We start from the raw sequence: 24888 nt of genomic DNA, 5'->3' as shown, positions 1-24888 counted from the left end.
GGCACTTAGCAAATTGAGCATTGAATTTGCAGCTGATGTTTGCTGTACAAGTGAATTTTGTAAATATATAGAAATGTAATGTTCCTGAGCTAAAGTAAATGTGCTGTGCTGTTAGGCTTACCAATCTGCTGTTGAACTGGCCAGTTGAGCCAGGGAGACTTCCAGGATCCTGGGATGAATCCTGTGTAGAACTTAGACCTCAGCAGTACAAACACAGGAGAACAACAACAACAAAAGGATAATGAGCCCAGGGGTAGAGAAACACACAAAGATATCCCTAGATCGAGAGCGGTGCACAGATGCTCAAATACAAAGACACGCCACAGGCAAAGACAGCTGCACAGAGAGACGAGTGTCTGGAGAACACACCAGAACAGATGGCCCTCTGTTTCGCAGGCCCTTCTTCATATTCACCGTCAGTTGGATTATGTCTGCAAGACCTTAGATGGAGTGGCACTTCTCCAGACTGATTGGGGTGGGAGGTGGGTGTCATATCTAGAGGGACATGTATGCTCAGGGCTATCAAGAGAGAGCTAAAAAAGGCTGTACTGGGGCTCAGGCACTGTTAAAGGTAGGAAGACAGGAAGTCAGGCTCTCTTTGGCTTGTCCACGGCCTGGTCACTCCCTCTGCCGGGCCCTCTTTCACAGAGGCTAGCCTGCGTTCCTGTGGGCACTTTCCTTTATGATCTAAGCTATCTGTTGTGACTTTGCAGGCCTTCCCAATGTGGGGAAGAGCAGTCTGATCAACAGCCTGAAGCGCAGCCGTGCGTGCAATGTTGGAGCTGTTCCTGGGGTCACCAAGTAAGCCTCTGCCCTCACATTACCATTCCCCAGCTCCCATCGTTCAGCCCATGTGTCTTTCTAATTTTAGACCATCATCTGATGCTTTCTTTTAAGCTTTAAAAAAATTAGCTAATTTAGGGCTGGAGAGTTGGTTTAGTGGTTAAGCGCTTGCCTGTGAAGCCTAAGGACCCTGGTTCGAGGCTCAATTCCCCAGGACTCATGTTAGCCAGATGCACAAGGGGGCGCACGCGTCTGGAGTTCGTTTGCAGTGGCTGGAAGCCCTGGCGCGCCCATTCTCTCTCTGTCTTCCTCTTTCTCTCTCTGTCTGCCACTATCAAATAAATAAATAAAAATAAACAAAAAATTTGAAAAAATAAGTAACTAATGTATTTATTTGCAAGCAGAGAGAGAGAGTGGGGAAGAAAAAGACAGTATGGGCATGCCAGGCCCTCTTGCTATTGCAAACAAACTCCAGATACATACACCACTGTGCATCTGCCTTATGTGAGCACTGGAGATTCAAACTTGGGTCATCAGGCTTTACACACAAACACTTTTAACTGATGAGCCATCTCTCCAGCCCCCTTTTAAAAACTTCAAAAAATAGTTTATTTATTTATTTGAGAGAGGGAGAGAATGGGTACCAGAGCCTCTAGCTACTGCACATGAACTCCAGATGCATGTGCCACGTTATGCTTCTGGCTTACTTGGGTACTGGGGAACTGAACCTGGTCCTTAGGCTTTGCAGGCATGTACCTTAACCACTAAACCATCTCTTCAGCCCCTTTTAAAAATTTTTATTGACAACTTCCCTACATATAGACAATATACCATGATCATAATCCCTTCCTACCACCCTCCCCTGTAACCACTCCATTGAGTACTGAGTCCCTCTTCCAACTAGTCTCTCTTTTTTAAAATTTATTTGAGAGCAAGAGAGAGAAAATGGGGCACATGTGGCCGTCAGTCACATGAAGGCCTTCAGTTACCACAAATAAGTTTCAGATATATGTGGGGAGTGAACCTGGGTCCATCCTTTGGCTTTGCAGGCAAGCACCTTAACCGCTTCTCTTCCTCTCCTTCCTTCTCCCCCCTCCCCCTCCTGTTTTTAAAAGTTTGTTTGTTTATTTATTTATTTATTTGAGAGAGAGAAAGAGGCAGAGAGAGAATGGGTACTCCAGGACCACCAGCCACTGTAAACAAACTCCAGATGCATGTGTCCCCTTGTGCATCTGGCTTATGTGGGTCCTGGGGAATTGAACTGGGGTCCTTTGGTTTTGCAGTCAAAGAACTTACTGCTAAGCCATCTCTCCAGCCCTTGTATGTATTTTTTGAGGTAGAGTCTCACTCCAGCCCAAGCTGACCTAGAGCTCACTCTATAGTCCCATTCTAGCCTTGAGCTCACAGTGATCCTCCTACCTCTTGTCCCTACCCCAAGTGCTGGGATTATAGGTGTTAATCACCACGCCTACCTTCTCTCTACTGACAGCCCTCATTTACCAGGCCTGTCCTAGGTGTGGGCCTGGCTCTCTGCTTCATTAGTTCATTGAAGCCTTCTAATTGCAAGATTTGGCTACTCATGCATACCTTGTTTACTTGAAGCAGCTAAGGCTCAGTTCACAGCTTGCCCAGATCCTGAAACTCAGTCCCCAGTGACAGTGGTTACATTTTAGAATTAGCTTCAGGGCTTTAGGGCTCTCTCTAAATGCCCCTGGTCTTATGTCTCTACCTTATCTAAAAGACACCCTCTTCTTGTTTTAATTTTTTTAAATATATATATATTTTATTCATTTGAGAGAGAGAAGGAGGCGGAGAGAGAGAGAATGGGCATCCCAGGTCCTGTAGCCACTGCAAACGAACTCCAGATGCATGTACCCCCTTGTGCATATGGCTTACATGGGTCCTGGAGAGTTAAACTGTGATCCTTTGGCTTTGCAGGAAAATACCTTAACTGCTAAGCCATCTCTCCAGCCCTCTTTTTAAAATTTTGTCTATTTATTTATTTGTTTGTTCATTTCTTTTAATTTAATTTTATTTTTTGGTTTTTTCAAGGTAAGGTCTCAATCTAGCTCAAGCTGACCTAGAATTCACTATATAGTCTCAGGGTGGCCTGGATCTCACAGTGATCCTCCTACCTCTGCTTCCTGAGAGCTGGGATTAAAGGGATACACCACCACATCTATATATATATATTTTTTGAGGTAGAGTCTCACACTAGCCCAGGCTGATCTGGAATTCAGTCTGTAGTCTCAGGGTGGCCTCATACTCATGGTGATCCTCCTACCTCATTTATTGATTTATATAGGTACAACATTTGTAACTGGAGGCCAGATACATTCAAGCCTTTCTTCTTTCTTGCCCCAGATTCATGCAGGAGATTTGCCTAGACAAGTACATCAGACTGCTGGATGCTCCAGGCATTGTCCCAGGACCCAGTTCAGAGGTGGGTACCATCCTGAGCAACTGTGTTGATGTGCAGAAGCTGGCAGACCCTGTGACCCCAGTGGAGACTATTTTGCAGCGCTGCAACTTGGAAGAGGTATGTAGCAAGGTCCCCTGGTGGATGCCCTGCCCTACTACTCCAAGGGCCCCTTATTTTCCCTCATGACTTCTCTCCTTCCTCCTTTTACCAGATTTCAAACTACTATGGTGTGTCGGGCTTCCAGACTACCGAGCATTTTCTGACTGCAGTGGCCCATCGCTTGGGGAAGAAGAAGAAGGGAGGCATTTACAGTCAAGAGCAGGCTGCCAAGGCTGTCCTGGCTGACTGGGTGAGGTGAGGAAGGGGCTACGTGTGAGGTGATGTTCTTGAAGCCCGTGGGGCAGCCTCCCTTTCTGAGTCCCAAGATAGGGGACAGCCAAAGAACCAGGCATGTCTTCCTCAGGATTTTATGCCCAGTAATTATCAGACAACTCAACTCATTATTCAGAAACCACTCTGGGGAGTTTTCTTGTCCCTCATTGTTTTCTTTGCAAGCTCATCTACTTTTTGATTGGTCATTTGTTCTCTCAGTTACATTACCACCAACCTCTCCTCACTCCCAATGCAGTGGGAAGATCAGCTTCTATATACCACCACCACCTACCCACACTCTGCCCACCCATCTTAGTGCTGAAATTGTTAAGGAGATGACTGAGGTCTTTGACATTGAGGATACTGAGCAGGCCAATGAAGACACCATGGAATGTAAGTGTGGACAGGTGGGTTCATATGGTTTTGTCCTAGCGGAGCCCAGATCTGATGGTAGATCAAATATTTGATCTCCTCTGCCCTGATGCTACTTAGACTGCTTTTTAAATAAGATTTATAAATTTCTGTGTGTGTGCGTGTGCATGTGAAAGAGAGAGAGAGAGATAGAACGAGAGTGAGTATGGGTGTGTCAGGCCCCCTCTTGCCACTGCAAACTCACTCCAGATGCTGGCGTCACTATGTGTATGTGGCTTTATGTGAGTCCTGAGGAATTGAACCTGGGCTGTCAGGCTTTGTAAGAAAGGGACTTTAATCACTGAGCCATCTCCCCAGTCCCTTGAGTTTTAAAAAGTATTTTTATTGATTATTTGTGAGAGAAAGAATGGGCACACCAGGGCTTCCTGCCACAGCACACGTGCCACTTTGTACATTTCATGGGTCCTGGGGAATCGAACCTGGGCTGTCAGGCTTTGGAAGCAAGCATCTTTAATTGCTGAGCCATCTCTCCAGCCTGCTATGTGGACTTTGTATAAGTTTAATTAGCATTAAACTTAATTCACTGTCTTATAAGGTAGAGAAGTGTAATCTGGGCCATGGGGTAGGGGTTGACACTGAGCTTTTGGTAGATTGGTACCTTTAGGTGTTCAGGAAATGTGAGGCTCCATTCCTGTCTCTTGGAACATGGAGTGGATTGAAACATCCCTTTCAGAAACCTTTTATGATGGGTCAATGAAGAAATCACAAGGAAATCAAAAATATTCATAGAGTCAAACGATAATGAGAACACGACATACCAAAATCTCTGGGACACAATGAAGGCAGTTCTAAGAGGTAAATTTATAGCGTTAAGTGCCTATATTAAGAAATTAGAAGGGTCCTAAGTAAATGACCTAATGGTTCACCTTAAAGCCTTGGAAAAAGGAGAACAAGCCAAACCAAAAATAAGTAGGCAGGAAGATATAATAAAGATTAGGGCAGAAATTAATGAAACAGAAACAACAACAACAACAAAAAAATCCAAAGAATCAATGAAACAAAGAGTTGGTTATTTGAAAGGATAAACAAGATTGATAAACCCTTAGCAAATCTGACCAAAAGAAAGAGAGAAGAGACACAAATTAATAAAATTAGAGATGAAAAAGGCAACATCCCAACAGATACTACAGAAACCTTTTATGGCTAGGCATGGCAGCATAGGTCTATAATCTAAACACTTGGAAAGCTAAGGCAAGAGGATCAAGAGTTCAAGGTGAGCCTGGGCTGTGTAGTAAGTTACAGGCCAACCTGGGCTACATATTGCGATCCTGTCTCAAAAACTAAAATACTTCTCCCTCACCTTTTTCTCCCTCCCCTTCTCTCATTCTGTCTTTTTTTTTTTTTTTTTTTTGGTTTTTCAAGGTAGAGTCTCACTCTGGTCCAGGCTGACCTGGAATTAACTCTGTCATCTCAGGGTGGCCTTGAACTTATGGCAATCCTCCTACCTCTGCCTCCCGGGTGCTGGGATTAAAGGCGTGCACCACCACGCCCGGCTCTGTCTTATTTTTTAAAAAATATTTATTTATTTGACACACACACACACACACAGAGAGAGAGAGAGAGAGAGAGGAGAGAATAGGCATGTGTGGGCCTCCTGCCACTGGAAACAAACTCTAGACACATGCACCACTTTGTGCATCTGGCATTATCTGGGTACTGGGGAGTCAAATCATCAGGCTTTACAAGCAAGTGCCTTTAACCACTGAGCAATCTCTCTAACCTTGTCTTATTTAAAGTAAGTACTTGTATTTTATTTATTTGAGAAAAAATGGGAGAGACAGGAAAAGAGGGTGAGTATGGGTGCGCCAGGGCGTCTTGCCATTGTTAAAAAAACAAAAAAAACCAAAAAACAAAAAAAAACAAACTCCAGATGCATGTGCCACTTTTTTTTTTTTTTTTTTTTGGTTTTTCGATGTAGGGTCTCACTCTGGTTCAGGCTGACCTGGAATTAACTCTGTAGTCTCAGGGTGGCCTTGAACTCATGGCGATCCTCCTACCTCTGCCTCCCGAGTGCTGGCATGTGCCACTTTTTGAATCTGGCTTTATATGGGTACTGGGGAATTGACACTGGGCCAACAGGCTTTGCAAGCAAGTGCATTTAACTGCTGAGCCATCTGTCCAGCCCACTCTCCCTCTGCCTTCTATTGACAGAGGTTTTTTTTTTTTTTTTAAGATTTGAACTTGGTTGAGCTGGAGAGATGACTTAGCAGTTAAGGTGTTTGCCTACAAAGCCAAAGGATTCTAGTCGTAAGGCAGATGCACAAGGGGGCACGAGCATCTGGAGTTGCAGTATCTGGAGGTCCTTACATGCTCATTCTCACTCTCGCTCTCTTATAAATAAATAAATATATTTTATAAAAAGATTTGAACTTGGGGGCAGCCAGCCTCCTGAGTGCTGAGATTACAGGTATGTAACACCACACTTGCCATGCTAGTATTTTCACAGCCATTTCATACTCATTTCTACATTTTTCCTTTCAACATCCATTGATAGTGTGGTATCAAAATCACAAAACGATCATATTTGCCAAAAGGCACATAAGACAGTGGCAGGCAGTGAGCGGTAGCTTTGGCTCCCCTGCACAATTGTCTAAGATCCCCCCAGTTCAGAGTAGCTAAGTGGTTACAAGCATGGGCGACCTGAATTTTTTTTTTTAATTTTTTATTATTTATTTGAGAGCGACAGACACAGAGAGAAAGACAGATAGAGGGAGAGAGAGAGAATGGGCGCGCCAGGGCTTCCAGCCTCTGCAAACGAACTCCAGACACGTGCGCCCCCTTGTGCATCTGGCTAACGTGGGACCTGGGGAACCGAGCCTCGAACCGGGGTTCTTAGGCTTCACAGGCAAGCGCTTAACCGCTAAGCCATCTCTCCAGCCCGGCGACCTGAATTTAATCCAAGATTTATTCCTCGTTAGCTGCCATCCTGAGCAAGTTTATGTCCATCTGTCTCAGTGATGTCATTTGTAAAGTGGGAGCAGTAGCACTCACTTGATAAGGTTATCGTGAGAATTTATTTAATTTGTACAGGGGGCAGAAGAATTATTGTTGTGGCTCAGTTGATAGAATGCTTGCCTAGCATGCACAAAGCCGTGAGTTCGATCCTCAACACTGGATAAAACCTGATATGTGCTGGGCATGGTGCTTGCATGCCTTTAATCTCAGCTCTCAGGAGGCAGGGTTAGGAGGATTGCTGTGAGGTTTAGGCCAGTCTGGGACTACAGAGTGAGTTCCAGATCAGCCTGAGCTAGAGTGAGACCTTAACTAGAAAAAACAAACAAACAAAAACTCCATATGGTGGTGCATGCCTGCAATCCTAGCACTCCGGAGGTAGAGGTAGGAGGACCAGAAGTTCAACATCATCCTTGGCTACATAGTGAGTTTGAGGACAGCCTAGGATACATGAGACTCTCTCAAAAAATAAAAGAGGTACAGGGGTATAACTCAGTAGTAAGCTAATGCACAAGGTTCTGGTTTGATCCTCAGCAGCAAAAAACAAACAATGCTAGAAGCTGGCGTGATGACACATGCCTTTAATCCCAGCACTTTTGGAGGTTGCGGTCGGAGGATCGCTGTGAGTTCAAGACCAGCCTGGGTTTGGGTTAGGGTTACCTCGGACAAAGAAACAGAAACTACTAAAAGGCATGGACTAGAGCATAACGTAAATAAATGCTTAGTAAATTTTTCTAGGGCACATTGAAGTGTAACTTAGAAACTGATGAGAAAGTGTTTTTTCTCAGATACTTTCTTTTGTACCTTGGCCTGTAACTCCTGCTTCTTTTCCTGCCTGGCCCACGAAAGGTGCCTGTGGTGGCCGTATGGATACACTTGAAGGTGGTTGAGAAAGCCCTGGCTGACCTGACTTCTCATATCTGCTTCATATCTGGTTTTTCGAGGTAGGGTCTTGCTCTATCTAGCCCAGGCTGACCTGGAATTCACTATGTAGTCTCAGGGTGGCCTCAAACTCACGGTGATCCTCAGACCTCCGCCTCCTAAGTGCTGGCATTAAAGGTGCGCACCACCACACCTGGCTTTTTTTTTTTAAGTATTTGTTTATTTGCAAGCAGAGAGAGAGAGAGAGACAGAGAGAGAGAGAGAGAGAGAGAGAGAGAGAGTGAGCGTGCGCACGCAAGCGAGTGCTTGATTGATGGATTGATGGATTGATGAATGGATTGATTATGGGTGCACCAGGGCCTCTAGCCCACTGCAGACAAACTCCAGATGCATGCATCACCTTGTGCATCTGGCTTGCATGGGTACTGGGGAATCAAACCCAGGCCATTAGGCTTCGCAGGCAAGCACCTTAACTGCTGAGCCCTCTCTCCAGCCCTCATATCTGCTTCTCTTTAGGGCTAGTCATCTTCCTCCTCTCCTGAGTCTTCTAGAGTCCTGGATTATACAATGAGAACACTGTGCCTTGCCTGATTCCTAGTTTATTCTGTGTGGCTTCAGGCAAGTCAGCCTCCTTGCTGAGCTTTGTTTCTGCTTCTGTCAGGCAGGCACAGGGAGCTTTGAGCTTATGTACTTAGGTTGATGCTTGTTCTTGGCTGGATGTGAGGGTAAGAGGAGCTCCCATCCCTGTGAATGCTTTTTTGGCAACGATTTGAGGTGTGTGGAGTTGAGAGGATGGTGAGGGAAAGGTTACTGTCAAAGATGCCATGGAAGAGTTAGTCCAGTGCTGGATCTTAAAGGGCCAGTAGGAATTGAGAGGCGCAAGGAAGGGATTGGTGTCAAAGAGATCCAGGTGGCTGTGAGGATAGTATGGTACAGGGCAGTGTGCATGTCTGGGTGTTACAGGGGAGGAAAGAGAGACTTCTGATCCTAGGAAGGGAATCTCTGGTTGCCAGCCACTTACAGAGTACAATCACAGTTGAGCCACAGCACCATTAGTATCCTTTGCCAGGCGAATAGAGCTTGTGAAGGTTGCATTTTTTTTTAAACCATGTTGAAGACAAGTGTGGTTGTGCAGGCATTTTTTTAAAAATTTATTTATTTATTTATTTGAGAGCGACAGACAGAGAGAAAGACAGAGGGAGAGAGAGGGAATGGGCGTGCCAGGGCTTCCAGCCTCTGCAAACAAACTCCAGATGCTTGCGCCCCCTTGTGCATCTGGCTAACGTGGGACCTGGGAAACCAAGCCTCGAACCGGGGTCCATAGGCTTCACAGGCAAGCGCTTAACCACTAAGCCATCTCTCCAGCCCAGCATTTTTTTTTTTCACATGAGCAAGCTGAGGTTCCAAGGCCAGCTTCTAGCAGGTAAGTGTCTCACAACGGTCATGCTTTTATTTTGTTTGAGACAGGGTCTTACCATGTAGGCCTTGAACTCGTGATTGTCCTGCTTCCTGAGTTCTAAGATTCTAGATGTGTGCCACCTGAATTAGCACTCATGCTTTTAATCATTTGTCATGTTGCCTCTCAGCAGGAACCCTGCCTCCCTTGGTACCACCCACATAACCTTTCTGCTGAGACCTGACCAGGGGCTGGCAGCAGGGAGGGGCCAAGGTCCTGACAGTGTCATTGGTTGTATTAAAGGCTTGGCCATGGGAGAATCGGATGAGCTGTTAGATGACCTGAACCCAAGTGAAATGGAGGTCAAGTTGCTTCCTTCTCCAAAGGTGAAAACAACAGATACCACGGAAAATAAAACCACCAAAAATAAGGTATCGCCCTTGCATGACAACTGTCTCTTGTGCACAAAGTTCTGGGAATTTTTTTTTTTTTTTTTGAGGTAGGGTCTCACTCTGGTCCAGGCTGACCTGGAATTCACTCTGTAGTCTCAGGGTGGCCTTGAACTCATGGTGATCTTCCTACCTCTGCCTCCCGAGTGCTGGGATTAAAGGCGTGCTCCACCATGCCTGGCGAAATGGTCGTTTTTCTACCTGTTTCCCCTGAGGTAGTGAGGTGTAAGTGATGCACATGCTTACTGTGGATGCTTGGATGTTGGACCTGGTGTGTCCTTTGCTAAACAATGATATGTCTGAGGAGAAGGTGTACTCTTTCAAGTAGCTTTCCTAGCCCTGGTTCCAGTCTATAGAATGGGCATCACCACCGGGCGTGGTGGCACACACCTTTAATCACAGCACTTGGGAGGCAGAGGTAGGTGGATTGCCATGAGTTCGAGGCCACCCTGAGACTATATAGTGAGTTCCAGGTCAGCCTGGACTAGTGTGAGACCCTACCTCAAAAAATCAAAAAAGAAAGAATGGGCATCACCATCTTAGTCACTCTAGCACATGACATCGCTGGTTTCCAAGTCCCATGGCTTTCCTTTTTTTTTGAGAAGCTACAAATTTTATTTTTCATCTCTACCATTCCTATAGCATTATAATAAGCCTCCACTTCTCAATTCGCCTGAACATATTTTCTTTTAAGTTGTGTTTTGAGACAGGGTCTCATGTAGCCTAGGCTACGCTCAAACTGTGTGTAGCTGAAGCTAGCCTTTAATGCTTGCTCCTGCCTATGTGTTTTGTGGTTTCTATTGTTTTGTTCTGTTTTAACTGAAATTCACTATGTCATCTCAGATTGGCCTGAAACTCACAGTTAATCCTCTGTCTCCCAAGTACTGGGATTAAAGGTGTGCATTACCGTGCTTGGTTTCTTTTATTATAATACATTTTATCTGCCTGCCTGTCTCTACATACCTGAGAGAGAAAAATGTATGGCATACCAGGACTTCTTTGTCTGTCTGCTTGCCTATCTATCTGTCTGTCTGTCTACCTACCTACCTACTTATCCATCATCTTTGTGAGAGAGAGGGAGAGAGAGAATGGAGCACCAGGACTTCTTATGGCTGCAAACAAACTCCAGCTGCAAGCATCACTTTGTGTGTCTGGCTTTATGTGGGTACTTGGGCTGACAGGCTTTGCATGCAAGTACCTTTAACCCCTGAGCCATCTCCCCAGCCTGTTTCGTGGTTTCTTTTTGTTTTTGTCAAGGTGAGGTCTCACTGTAGCCCAGATTGACCTGGAACTCACTCTGTAGTCTCAGGCTGTCCTTGAACTCAGTGATCCACCTACCTTGTGTACCACCATGCCGGTCTTGTAAGTTCTTAATTGTGGAAATTTCCTAGAGGGTACTTAACATAAACTAAGATGGCTATGGCAGGCATTATAATCTCATGGGACCACCATCAGATGAGTATGTATATATGTGTATATATATGGCTCATTGTTGCCTCAGCCATATTTATGTGAGTATGTTTGTATTTAGGCATGAGTATTTGTATGTTAGAATGGAGTATACATAGTAAATGCTCTGTTAATAGAAGGTTTTACTACTAACATGTACATTTCACTCTTGCTGCACAAATACCCTTTTTTTGGTGCCCACGTGTATTCTGTGTTTAGCCCGTGTTCAGTGAGGAAGGATCCTCCTCATCAGTCACCATTCTCTCCGTCCTCTCAGTCATTCATCCTTTGTGTTCCTAATGGGTAGACAACATGCTCTGACTTGTTAGAGTATTTGATATTTCCCCTTTAGCTTGGTTGCTCCTTGAAGATGCAACTCAGTCTGACTCGTTCTTTGGTCCCACACAAAATAGGTGTTAGAAAAGACCTGTTAAATTGAGAAAGACCTTGAAGAGGTCATTGTCATTGGTCAAGTAACTCTACCCTTTTGTTTTGAGACAAAGTCTCTCTCTCTACCTCTAACCAACCTAGGCTGGCCTCACATTAATGGCAATCTTTTCCCCTCAATCTCCTGAGTGCTGGGAGTTCACATGTGAGCTACAGTGCCTGGCTTTCCTGTTCCATTTTATTCTTGTAAAATCTCTTCAAGGGACCCATTATGCATGTACATTTGATAAATGAATAAACTGAGGCTAACAGGCTGACCAAACACCAGCTAGTATTAGAATTGTTGAATTAACTTTTCCTGAGAAGATGCATGCAAATGTGTGCTGTTTCCTCCCTCCCCTTCCCCCAGATAGTGTATGAACAACAGACCAGAGAACAGTTCCTCCCAAGTTTAACCTGGGGTACCAATGAATTTAGTGGACTTTAGACCACAGGTGAGGAATGTGCCTTACCCCCAAACAGCCACATTGATGTAAAGTGTCACCCCAGTATGGGTGACAACCTCTCCCATAGCTCCATAGATGGAATCCCCTCCCCCTTCCACACGCTGTGTATACTCTAGCACCTCCCAAGGTTACAAAACTAGGTGCAGTGGTTGTCGAATCACTTGTAGTAGGCTGGGAGGTGCCTGAGGGAATACCTGAGATTTGAGGTGAGGTTCTGATGATGTGCTCCACCTCCTCCTCCTGTGAGACAATGTCAACAGGCTCAATCTTGAGAGCTTGTTTGGAGGTTGTAGCAGGGGAGCGCAGCTACTGGTATACCCTTGACTGAAGACTGCTCTATCCGGGGAAGGTTGTTCTCTTTGCCTGAGCATGCAGCTTCAGGAGGGACACACATGGAGCGGCGAGGGAGCAAGAGGGCACCCGCCTAGCCAGCCAGATCGCCCTCACATCCAACAGGCTCAATCTTGAGGGTCTCTTACTAGCAATCACAGCTGCTGCTTATAAAGATGGCTATCATGCTCTGACGAGAGTGCTCTACAAAAGGAACTAAGCTTTTTGTTTGTGTTGAGGTAGGGTTTCACTCTAGTCCAGGCTGACCAAGATGGCTTTGAACTCAGTGATCCTTCTCTCTGCCTCCTGAGTGCTGGGATTAAGGACATGTGCCAGCACACCCGGCTTGGAACTTAGTTCTATCTGGCTCCAGGTCCCATAATCCTGTTCCTGCTTCCTCTCTAGAAGTCTTCTGGAGGTTAAGACATCACTATTATATTCTATATTTCTTCCCAGATTGGAGACATCAGATTGGAGACCAGCACAAACCACATTCAGGTGGGGTGGGCTAAACGCAGTGTCGACCACCATTGTCCCCCAAACAATGGCATAGTGAATGTCACTTCAGTGGACCGCCGCCCGATGCTACAGAAGATCATGGAGACTGACCCCCTCCAGCAGGGCCAGGCGCTGGCATCTGCCTTGAAGAATAAAAAGAAACTACAAAAGCGTTCAGGTAGGGGGAATGTGCTCTGAAAAGTGCCCCACTGGGGTCTGGATTAGGTGCTCTTGAATGAGCATGCGTCTTCACATGTGTTCATGTTCAGGCAAGGGTTGAGGGGCAGGGTGAGTTAGGAGGCTCATCTACTAGCGAGTGGTTCTATAACTTACACCAATGTCACCTGGTAGGTTTGTTAAGGATATTACAGTAAAATCTCTTAATACCCCCTCCTATAGGCAGCCAGTTAAGATTTTTTCATTTATGGGATGTATATGCAGTTATCATCCACCTTCCCCCTCTCAATCTCTCTCTCTTTTTTTTTTTTTGGTTTTTCAAGGTAGGCTCTCACTCTGGCCCAGGCTGACCTAGAATTCACTATGGAGTCTCAGGGTGGCCTCGAACTCACGGCGATCCTCTTACTTCTGCCTCCCGGGTGCTGGGATTAAAGGCATGCGCCACTACGCCCGGCTCACTCAGTCTCTTTTATTTTGATGTCATGATCTTTTTCTCCTATTATGATGGTCTTGTGTAGGTGGTATTAGGCATTGCAAGGTCACAGATATGCAGGCCATTTTGTGTCTGGAGGAGCACGTTGTCAGAAGTCTCACCCTTCCTTTGGCCCTTAACATTCTTTTATTTTAAACTTTTTATTGACAATTTCTATACTTACAATAAACCATGATAATTCCCTCCCCTCCCCCACTTTGCCTTCACAACTCCACTCTCCATCATACCCCCTCCCTCTGTTAGTCTTTTATTTTGAAGTCGTCATCTTTTTCTCCTATTATGAGGGTCTTGTGAAGGTATTGCTAGGCACTGCAAGGTCTTTAATATCAAGGCCAATTTCTGTGTGAACAGTTGCATTGTAAGAAGTCCTACCCTTCCTTTGGCTCTTACAGTCTTTCTGCCACCTCTTTGATAATGGACCCTGAGCCTTGGAGGGTGTGATAAAGATGTTTCAGTGCTAGACACTCCTCTGCCACTTCTTCTGTGTACTGTGTTGCCATTTGGGTCACCATCATCTCAAAAGAGAAGCTTCTCTAACCAAAAGTGAGAGTAGCATTAATATATGAAGATGAGCATTAAATGTAGTGCTTTCAGGGCAGTCTGGAGAGCATAATATATGCATCTGACCAGACAAGAGCAGGCTTTATACCCCTAAGGCTCATGACCTCCCCTGCCATAGGCTTTCTGGTACTGGGTTATCTCACTTAGAATAATCCTTTCTAGATCAATCCATTTCCCTGCAAATTTCATTTTTCTTTACCTCTGAATAGAACTCCATTGTGTAGATGTACCACTTCTTTATTATCCATTCATCTGTGGATGGGCATCTAGGCTGGTTCTATTTCCTAGCTATTGTGAATAGAGAAGCAATAAGCATAATTGTGCAAGTATCTCTAAGGTAGTGAGAAGAATCATTAGGATATATGCCTAGGAGTGCTATAGCTGGATCCTATGGTAAATCTATCTTTAGCTGTCTCAAGAACCTCTATACTGATTTCCACAATGGCTGTACCAGACTACATGCCCACCAACAGTGTAGAAGGGTTCCCCTTTTTCTGCAGCCTCGCCAACATTTATTGTCATTTGTTTTCTTGATGATAGCCATTCTGGCAGGAGTGAGATGGAATCTCAAAGTAGTTTTAATTTACATTTCCCTGATGCCTAAGGATGTAGAACACTTTAGATGTGTATATGTCACTTGTATTTCTTCTATTGAGAACTCTCTATTTAGTTCCATAGCCTATTTTTTAAGTTTTATTTTTATTTATTTATTAGAGACAGGGGGGAGAGAGAGTAAGAATGGGCACATCAGGGCCTCTAGCCACTGTAAACAAACTCCAGATGCATGTGCCACCATGTGCATCTGGCTGAGGTTGGACCTAGAGAATTGAACCTGGGTCCTTAGGTTTCACAGGCAAATGTTTTAACCACTAAGCCATCTCTCCAGCCCTCCATACCCCCCCCCCTTTTGTTTTTTTGAGGTAGGGTCTCACTGTGTTCCAGGCTGACCTGGAATTCACTATGGAGTCTCAGGATGGCCTCGAACTCACAGTGATCCTACCTCTGCCTCCCAAGTGCTGGGATTAAAGGTATGTGCTGCCACGCCTGGCATCATAGCCCTTTTTAAAATTGGGTTGTTTGATTTCTTAATGCTTTGTTTTTTGAGTTCTTTGGATATTCTGGATATTAGTCCTCTGTCAGATGTGTAGCTGGCAAATATTTTATCACATTCTGTAGGTTGTCTCTTTGCTGTATTCACAGTGTCCTTTGCTATACAACATCTTTGTAATTTCATGAGATCCCAGTGGTTCATTAGAGGTTTCATTTCCTGAGCAACTGGGGTATATTCCATATGCCAATATGTTAGAGGGTTTCCCCTACCTTTTCCTATAGGAGTTTCAGGTGTGGTATTAAGGTCCCTGTTCCATTTGGACTTGATTCTTGTACATTGAGAAAGACAAGGATCTACTTTCATCCTTCTACATATACATACCCAATTTTCCCAGCACCACTTATTGAAGAGGCTGTCTTTTCTCCAATGAATATTTTTGCCATTTTTGTCAAAAATCACAAAGTTGTAGGTGCTTGGATTAACATCTGGATCCTCTGTTGTGTTCCATTGATCTACATGTCTGTCTTTGTGCCAGTACCATGCTGTTTTTGTTACTATAGCTTTGTAATATAGTGTTAAATCAGGTATAGTGATACCACCAGCCTTATTTGGTTGCTCAAAATTGGTTTGGCTGTTCAAGGTGTTTTTGTGCTTCCAAATGAGTTTAAGGATTGTTTTTTCTATTTCTGTGAAGAATGCCATTGGAATTTTAATTGGGATTGCATTAAATGTGTAGATTGCATTTGATAAGATTGATTCTTCCAATCCTGAACATGGGATGTCTTTTCCATTTCCTAGTGTCTTTTGCAATTTCTCGCTTGAGTGTTTTAAAGTTCTCATTGTAGAGATCCTTTACTTCCTTGGTTAGGTTTATTCCAAGGTACTTTATTTATTTTTAGGCAATTGTGAATGGGAGAGATTCCCTGATTTCATCCTCTGCATATTTGTTGTTAGTATATAGGAAAGCTACTGATTTTTTGTGTGTTTATTTTGTTTTGTTTTACGAGGTAGGGTCTCACTCTAGCCCAGGCTGACCTGAGATTCCCTATGTAGTCTCAGGGTGGCCTCAAACTCAACGGTGATCCTCCTCCTACCTCTGGCTTCAAGTGCTGGGATTCAAGGCGTGTGACACTACGTGTGTTTATTTTGTATCCTGCTGTATTGCTAAAATGTTTATCAGCTCTAACAGTTTGTTGGCGAGTCTTTAGCATCCTTTATGTATAGAATATCTTCTGCAAATAATGACAATTTAATCTCATCCTTTCCCAGTTGTATCCTATTTATGTGCGTCTCTTGCCTTATTGCTATAGCTAGGACTTCCAGTACTGTAAAAGTGGGGCCAGTAGACACCCTTATCTTGTTCCTGAATTTAGTGTAAAAGCTTCAAGTTTTTCCCCATTTACTATATTGTTGGCTGTAGGTTTCTCATAAATAGCTTTTATTATGTTGAGATAGGTTGCTTCTGTTCCTAGTTTCTGTAGGACTTTTACCATGAAGAGAGGTTAGATTTTTTCAAATGCCTTTTCTGCATATACTGAGATGATCATGTGATTTTTGTCTTTCAGTCCATTTATACATAGTATTACATTTATCGATTTATATTACATTGTGTATGTTGAACCATCCCTGCATCTCTAGGATAAAGCCTACATGGTCTGGGTGAATAATCTTTCTGATACATTCTTATATTTTGTCAATATTGTGTTGAGAAGTTTTGTATCTATGTTCATTAGGAGATTGGTCTGTAATTTTTTTCTTTGTTCTGGCTTTGTCTGGTTTTGGTATCAGGATGATGCTGGCTTCATAGAAAAATTTTGGGAGGATTCCCTCCTTTTCTATTTTATGGAAAAGTTTGAGAAGCATTGGTGTTAGTTCTTCCATGAAGGTCTAGTGATATTTACCAGTGAGCCCATCTGGGCCTGGAGTTTTTTAGTTGGGATTAAAAAAATATATATTTATTTGAGAGCAACAGGCAGAGAGAGAGAGAAAGAGGCAGATATATATAGAGAGAATGGGCACACCAGGGCCACCAGCCACTGCAAACAAACTCCAGATACATACATCACCTTGTGCATCTGGCTTACATGGGTCCTGGAGAATCGAGGTTCTTAGGCTTCACAGGCAAGTGCTTAACTGCTAAGCCATCCCTGGGAATTTTTTTAAATATAAATTTTATTTATTTATTTACTTGAGAGAAAGAGAGAGAGGGACAGAGTGGGCACACGAGGGCCTCCAGCCACTGCAAACAAACTCCAGATGGATGCACCCCCTTGTACACCTGGCTTACATGGGTCCTTGGAATTGAACCAGGATCCTTTGGCTTTGTAGGGAAACGCCTTAACTGCTAAGCCATCCTCCAGCTCTAGTTGGGAAATTTTTTATAACTGTTAGGATCTCCATACTTGTTATCGGTCTAGTTAAGTGGTTAATCTTGTCCTGATTTAATTTTGTTAAGTCACATAAATCAAGGAAATCATCCACTTCTTTCAGATTTTCAAATTTAGTGGAGTATATTATCTTATAGTATCTACTTCTGATTTTTTAATTTTTCTGGTATCTATTGTGATGGTGCCTTTTTCATCTCTATTTTTTTTAAATATTTATTTTATTTATTTGAGAGCAACAGACACAGAGAGAAAGACAGATAGAGGGAGAGAGAGAGAATGGGCGCGCCAGGGCTTCCAGCCTCTGCAAACGAACTCCAGACGCGTGCGCCTCCTTGTGCATCTGGCTAACGTGGGACCTGGGGAACCGAGCCTCGAACCGGGGTCCTTAGGCTTCACAGGCAAGCACTTAACTGCTAAGTCATCTCTGCAGCCCTCATCTCTAATTTTTTAAAACTTGTATCTCTTCTCTCTTTTGGTCAGGTTTGTGGAAGAGTTTATCAATCTTATTTATCATGTCAACGAATCAACTCTTTTTTCATTGATTCTTTTTTTTGTTGTTTTTTTTGTTTTTTTCTCAAGGTAGGGTCTCACTCTAGCCCAGGCTCACCTGGAATGCACTATGTATTCTCAGGGTGGCCTTGAACTCACGATTCTCATACCTCTGCCTCCCAAGTGCTGGGATTAAAGGTCTGCACCACCATGCCTGGCTTCTTTGTATTTTTTTTTCTTTTTTCTTTTTTTTAAATATTTTTGTTCATTATTTATTTATTTGAGAGCTACAGACACAGAGAGAAAGGCACATAGAGGGAGAGAGAGAGAATGGGTGTGCCAGGGCTTCCAGCCACTGCAAACGAATTCCAGACGCGTGCGCCCCCTTGTGCATCTGGCTAACGTGGGACCTGGGGAACCAAGCCTCGAACCGGGATCCTTAGGCTTCACAGGCAAGCACTTAACCGCTAAGCCATCTCTCCAGCCCTGTTTCTTTTTCATTAATTTCTGCCCTAATCTTTATTATTTCTTCCTGTCTACATGATTTTTGGTTTACCTTATTCTTTTTTCCAAGGCCTTAAGGCTATGAATTTTCCTCTTATAACTGCCTTCATTGTATGTTGTGTCCTGTCAACTATGATGCTGAGATTTCTAGTCTGAAATAGGTTCTGAGTTAGCCTGGGTCCAGTCTGCCTCTGCTCCCAATAATGACAGGAGAAAAAGACAAAAGCATCAAAATTCAGCAAACATCAAAGGAAATAATAGTTATCACCAAAATATAGCTTATTTGAGAAGGGTAAAGCCATCCAGGAATATATCATTCAAATGACATACATAATCTTTCCTGACATGGAAAGAGAGATTAGCATTTCTCGTGCAGGCTTATATACCTGGCTTTGTATAAATATAAGGCCCTGTTACCTTTTGGGATGGCTTCCAATCTCACCAATGCTTAGTGCCCACCTTGATCCATCTCAGTGCTGGGAGGTTGGGCGTGAAAGATTCTCCAGACGTTCACAGCTCTGACAGCTGGGGGATGGGAGGCTTTGCAGGGTTCCTGCATGTGTACTAGAGCTGCTCCTTGGCTGGTCCTGTTTATATTCTCCTTTAGCAGCTAGTTAGCTGCTCTCTGCTCTCTTCTCTTCCAGGTTTCTTGCCTTTGCGAGGAGGCTGATGTGAGCGGAAAATCCCCTCACCTTGTTTCTGCTCCTGTAGCTCTGTACTGCTCAGGTTATCCTTGAACTCATGGCAATCCTCCTCCCTCTGCCTCCTAAGTGCTGGGATTAAAGGTGTACACCACCATGCCCAGTGTCTTTATCTTTTTCTCCCCGCACATATGCTAGTGTAGGAAAATGATGAGGCAAAAAGTATATGCTCAATAGTCTATAGCTTAGGGATATTTTTAAACTAATACATACAAGAACTTCTCTTCATTTTAGTGGTGGTCCTAAATATGTATAGCTGATCCATTCAGGTTTTTAGGCAATGTAGTTGGCCCTCCATGTCTGGTGTCTATTCTTGTAGATTGAACCAAGTTCAAGTCAAAGATATTTGAAAAAAATTACATTGGTACTAGACACATACAATGTTTCTTGTTATTATTCATTAAATAGCATAGTACAATAGCTGTTTACATTAAGGTGTATGATAAATAGAGTTCTATACAGGTATATAGGTAGTTTTGTTATTCTCCACAGATGCTGTGTGATATTTGTATATACCTTTATTAACTTATTATAATGAGGAAACTAAGGGCCACAGACATTGTGACACATTCAAGGTAAGGCTTCTAGTTATTCATAGACAAAATACCACCTGTTGTAGTCAGCTCTGTATTGCTAGGAAGAACATCCAAACCAGACAGTTTATAGGAGGAAGGGTTTATTCCAGTTTACAGATCCGGAGGAAGTTCCATAATAGTGGAAGAGGCTGGCCTCCTTTCACAGATACAAGTTGAGAGAGAAACCATCACCAGCCAGCACCACAAGCAAGCACATTGGGGGAGCAAACAGCAGGGAACATAGCAGAGCTCAGACTACTCTGCATACCTTTAAGCTGGCATTCAGATCCTCCCCCAAACACACCTTAGGGTTGGACCCTAGGATCCACCCCCAGTGAGACCTCTTCCAGCTAGGCAGCTGTCAGTCCTAGTTACAAGCTCTAATAAAACACCTGAGTCTATGGGAGGACATGCATTCAAACTACCACCCTGACCTTCATGAGGATGACTGACCTTTTATCCTTATTAATTAGGCCATATTTAATAACCAAATGTTCATTCTTGGTTAGGCTCCACATCACGACCTGGAAATCCAGACATGAATTGCTCTTGAGCTCCTCGCCTTATTAGGAAGTAGGTAGGAGGCAGAACAGACATTCATAATGCAGAATGATTACTCTGAAGATACAAATGACACGAACTGTGAGAAATCTTAGCCTAGAGATGGTGGTTGAATAGGGTGATCATCAAGGGCTTCCTGGCTCAGGGAATTTTTTTTTTTTCTTTTTCAAGGTAGGGTCTCACTCTAGCTGAGACTGACCTGAAATTCACTATGTAGTATCAGGGTGGCCTCGAACTCAAGGCAATCCACCTACCTCTGCCTCCTGCATGCTAGGATTAAAGGTGTGTGCCATCACACCCGGCTTAAAGGGAATCTTAAGAAACAAAAAGTCTGGTTGGAGGGTGGAAGCTGTAGGTGGTATACTAAGGCACAAAGCCACTACTGCTCTGCCACCCTTTGCTGTGAGAGCTTTAATTCACGCGGTAGAATAAATTGACTGCTTTGGTACTGAAATGACGTAAATATGCTTAGAGCCCTATGAGTCTGAAACCTTGAGATAGAAGCGATGGTGATGTGGTCACTTCACAGATAAATGGATCTCGTTGTGAAATTGAATGGCTTCTAAGAGCTGCCATTCTGTTGTTTCTTTTAGTTTTGGGGGTTAACTGAGTCCGTTGAGGAGCTTGGTGCAGATAAAGCAGGCTCTGGCAGGCCTGTTGGCTGAGCCAGGCACCTAAAGATTTCCTATATTTTTCTATTCACAGATAAAATTGCCACCAAGCTGTCCGATTCCATGATGTCTGTCCTCGACCTCTCTGGCAACAGTGATGGCTGTGTTGGTGACTGATCAGCTGACCACTCTCACCTTGCTCTCCAGGCACTGCACTGTTCCTGTGGAATACAGTACAGATGGAGAACACATCCAATGCCGTGCATCTCCTACCACCCCTCAGTCCTCCACTCTCTGCAGTTAAAGAATTAGTTCCTCCTCTCCCCAAAACAGAGCCCAAGGTTCTAGAGCTACCAAACTTAATACCATTTATTTAATCCTTACTCTTTTTGAGGGGATGAGGTAGGGTCTCCCTCTAGCAAAGGCTGACCTGGAATTCACTGTAGTCTTAGGATGGCACTGAGCTCACTGCACTCCTCCTACCTCTGCCTTCTGAATGCTGGGATTAAAGGTGTGTGCCACCATGCCCCACCTTTTTTTTTTTTTTTTTTTTTGTGGACGTAGGTTTTTCCTCTAGCCCAGGCTGACCTGGAATTCTGGAATACACTATGTACTCTCAGGCTGGCCTCAAACTCAGTGATCCTTGTTCCTTGTATGCCAGCCTCTTGGATGCTGGGTATAAAGGCACCACCACACCCAGAAGCGAGAGAGAGAGTCAGTGCACCAAAGCCTGTAGGGCTGCAAATGAATTTTAGATGCATATACCACTTTGTGCATATGGCTTTACTTGGGTACTAGGGAATTGACCTCCAGTCGTTAGGATTTATGGGCAAGTGCCTGAACTGCTGAGCCACCTCTCTAGCCCTCCTTACTTTCTTTTTAATGATTTGTTTTTGTGCTACTGGGAATTGAACTTAGGGTCTCAAACATGTTAGACAAGTGCTTTTTCACTGAACTATAGCTCTATCAATTTTGTATTTAAAAAAATATATTTATTTATTTATTTGAAAGAGGGAGAGAGAGACACAGAATTGGTGCGCCAGGGCTTACAGCCACTGAAAACGAACTCCAAACACATATGCCACCTTATACATCTGCCTTATGTGGGTCTGGGGAGTTGAACCTGGGTCCTTTGGCTTTGCAGGCAAGCACCTTAACCACTAAACCATCTCTCCATCCCACAATTTTGTATTTTTGAGACAAGGTTTTACTATAGAGTCCAGGCTGAACCTGACCTACTGGTCTTGCTTTCACTACAATACCTGGTCCCTGCTGTGTTTTGCAAGATAAATAAAAATATCAGTAGAGTCTGGGTATGGTGGCACACGGTTGTAATCCCAACACTTGGGAGGCTGAGTTAGAATTTCAGGCCTGGGCTAGAGAGATGGCTTAGTGGTTAAGGCGCTTGCCTGCAAAGTCTTAAGAACTCATGTTTGAATCTTCATAATCTACATAAGCCAGATGCAATGACACAAACGCTCAATGTCGCACTTGCGCACAAGGGGGCACACACATTTGGAGTTCGTTTGCAGTGGTTGAAGGCCCTGGCACCTGCATTCCCTCTCTCTTTGCCACCTAGCCCTTCCATATAAACTTCCACACATTCTTTGGACTAATTTAAATCAACGGATAAAAAACAGGGTCTGCTAGGCATGGGGGCCCACACCTTTAATTCCAGCACTTGGGAGGTAGTGGTAGGAGGATCACCATGAGTTCAAGGCCACCCTGAGACTACATAGTGAATTCCACGTCAGCCTTGGTTAGAGTGAGACCCTACCTCGAAACAACAACAACAACAACAAAAAACCAGGGCAGGGTGGGAAAGTTGGATCAGTGGTCAAAGACACTTGCTTGCCAGCCCAGGTTCAGTTGCCTAGCTAGCTGTCCATGTAAAGCCACACTGGCATTCATTTGCCATAGTAAGAAACTGCCCCCCCCATGCAAAAAAGTCAAACAAGGCATGGAACTAGGATGGGAATCTAATGGGGAGAAGGGTTTTAGGGGAAAGAGAATGGGTAAGTGGGGGGATCAGAATGCATTGTACATGTATATGAAATTATTAAAAATAAAAACTGCACAATCAAGTGTCACCATTGTTTTCATTTCTGTGATTTTGGACATCTATATAGAGAAGGGAAGCACCACCACAATCAAGATACAGATGGCTTAGTGGTTAAAGTGCATGCCTGTAAAGCTAAAGAACCCAGTTTGCGGGGGGCTGGAGAGATGGCTTAGCAGTTAAGTGCTTGCCTGTGAAGCCTAAGGACCCGGGTTCGAGGCTGAATTCCCCAGGACCCACATTAGCCAGATTCACAAGGGGCCGCATGTGTCTGGAGTTCGTTTGCAGTAGCTGGAGGCTCTAGTGCACCCATTCTGTCTATCTGCCTCTTTCTCTGTCGCTTTCAAATAAATAAAAATAAACAAAAAAACCCCATTTTGCATTCCTCAGTACCCATGTAAGGCCACATGTATGTGGAGTTTGCAGCAACTGGAGGCCCTGGTATGCCCATTCTCTATGCCTCTCTGCCTTTTTCTCTCTCAATGATACAGAATACATGAGGTTTTTCTGCATTATACGACTCCAAAACACATCTCGCTGGCTTGCCAGCCATAGCCACTTTTCCTTCTTTTGCCTAATACAGCTCAGCTAAGTCCTTCCATAAAGATGATGAAAGACCATCATATACATGTCTTCATGAAACATGGAGTATTATGTGTATTAAAATGAAACAGTTCTCTCTCCCTCTATCTGTCTTTCTCTCTGTGTCTGTCGCTCTCAAATAAATAAATTAAAAAAAATAATAAAGGGCTGGAGAGATGGCTTAGCGGTTAAGCACTTGCCTGTGAAGCCTAAGGACCCTGGTTCGAGGCTCGGTTCCCCAGGTCCCACATTAGCCAGATGCACAAGGGGGCGCACACGTCTGGAGTTCGTTTGCAGAGGCTGGAAGCCCTGGCGCGCCCATTCTCTCTATCCCTCTATCTCTTTCTCTCTGTGTCTGTTGTCTCAAATAAATAAATTAAAAAAAAAAGATAATAAAATGAAACAGTGGAGTTTGGTACTCTGAGCATCCTATCACTGTGTGATATTTTGTACATCTTACTGTGTTTACAAGTTTATCATGGAGTATCCATCTTACTAATGGCCTATTATTTCACTTTTTGTTGGTCTATCTTTTTATTAATGTGCTAAAGAACCTGTGTATTTTGGAATTCTTTGAATAGTCTAAAACAGACTAAGATGGGATATTTTATAGTTTAAATTACAACCAAGATGTGAATCTTGGTTTACCATGATTGCAAACACAGTGATCTTGTTTAAAAATATTTGGAGTAAGATTTTTTTTTGCATTACAAATAGGATACAAAATTACTTAAATCAGGATACAGATGCCTGCTGTGTTTGGACTAGTTTTCCTTAGATGTCTTTAATTTTATGGTGTAACTAAAGATTTCCTTTGTGTAATGCATGATTAAGACACTAAAGTTTTTTTTTTTTCTAGTCTTCCAAAAACCTTTTCTGATCAGTTCACGAGTTTTTGTTTTACAGATTATGAACCAGCAAAGTTTTAAGATTGTACCACAAAGCAAACATACAGCCATTGACAATAATGCATATAATAAATATTAAATTGTGTACCTGTGAAAAAACCAGATGCAGAATATATTGGGGAGATGGCTCAGCAATTAAAGGCACTTGTTTGCAAAACCTGACAGTTCAGGTTCAGTTCCTTTCTACCCAGGTAAAGCCAGATGCACAAACTGGTTCATGCATCTCGAGTTCGTTTTCAGTGGCCAGAGGCCATGTTATGCGCATACTCTCTCGCTTGCTGTGTCTGCCTCTGCCTCATAAATTAAAATAAAAATGTTACAGAGCTGGGCGTGCTGGCACACACCTTTAATCCCAGCACTCGGGAGGCAGA

General features: G+C 43.7%; 1 protein-coding gene across 2 annotated transcripts in view; it reads left to right on the top strand.

Moving 5' to 3' along the window:
- Positions 1 to 21490, top strand: part of Gnl3l (G protein nucleolar 3 like) — a 56601-nt gene extending 35111 nt beyond the window's left edge. For both annotated transcript variants that reach the window (XM_045140975.1, XM_045140976.1), the window contains 7 exons: positions 714 to 801; positions 3148 to 3322; positions 3417 to 3559; positions 3834 to 3970; positions 9543 to 9670; positions 12817 to 13036; positions 21063 to 21490. In XM_045140975.1, coding sequence (XP_044996910.1) covers positions 714 to 801; positions 3148 to 3322; positions 3417 to 3559; positions 3834 to 3970; positions 9543 to 9670; positions 12817 to 13036; positions 21063 to 21145 — 974 coding nt within the window. In that variant the 3' untranslated portion in view covers positions 21146 to 21490. The remainder of the gene's footprint in view (positions 1 to 713; positions 802 to 3147; positions 3323 to 3416; positions 3560 to 3833; positions 3971 to 9542; positions 9671 to 12816; positions 13037 to 21062) is intronic.
- The last annotated feature ends 3398 nt before the right edge of the window (positions 21491 to 24888 follow it).

Source organism: Jaculus jaculus, chromosome X, assembly GCF_020740685.1.
Source record: "Jaculus jaculus isolate mJacJac1 chromosome X, mJacJac1.mat.Y.cur, whole genome shotgun sequence".
Classification (NCBI taxonomy): domain Eukaryota; kingdom Metazoa; phylum Chordata; class Mammalia; order Rodentia; family Dipodidae; genus Jaculus; species Jaculus jaculus.
Note: the sequence above shows the minus strand (reverse complement) of the source record. Positions and strands in the feature narration are given on the sequence as shown.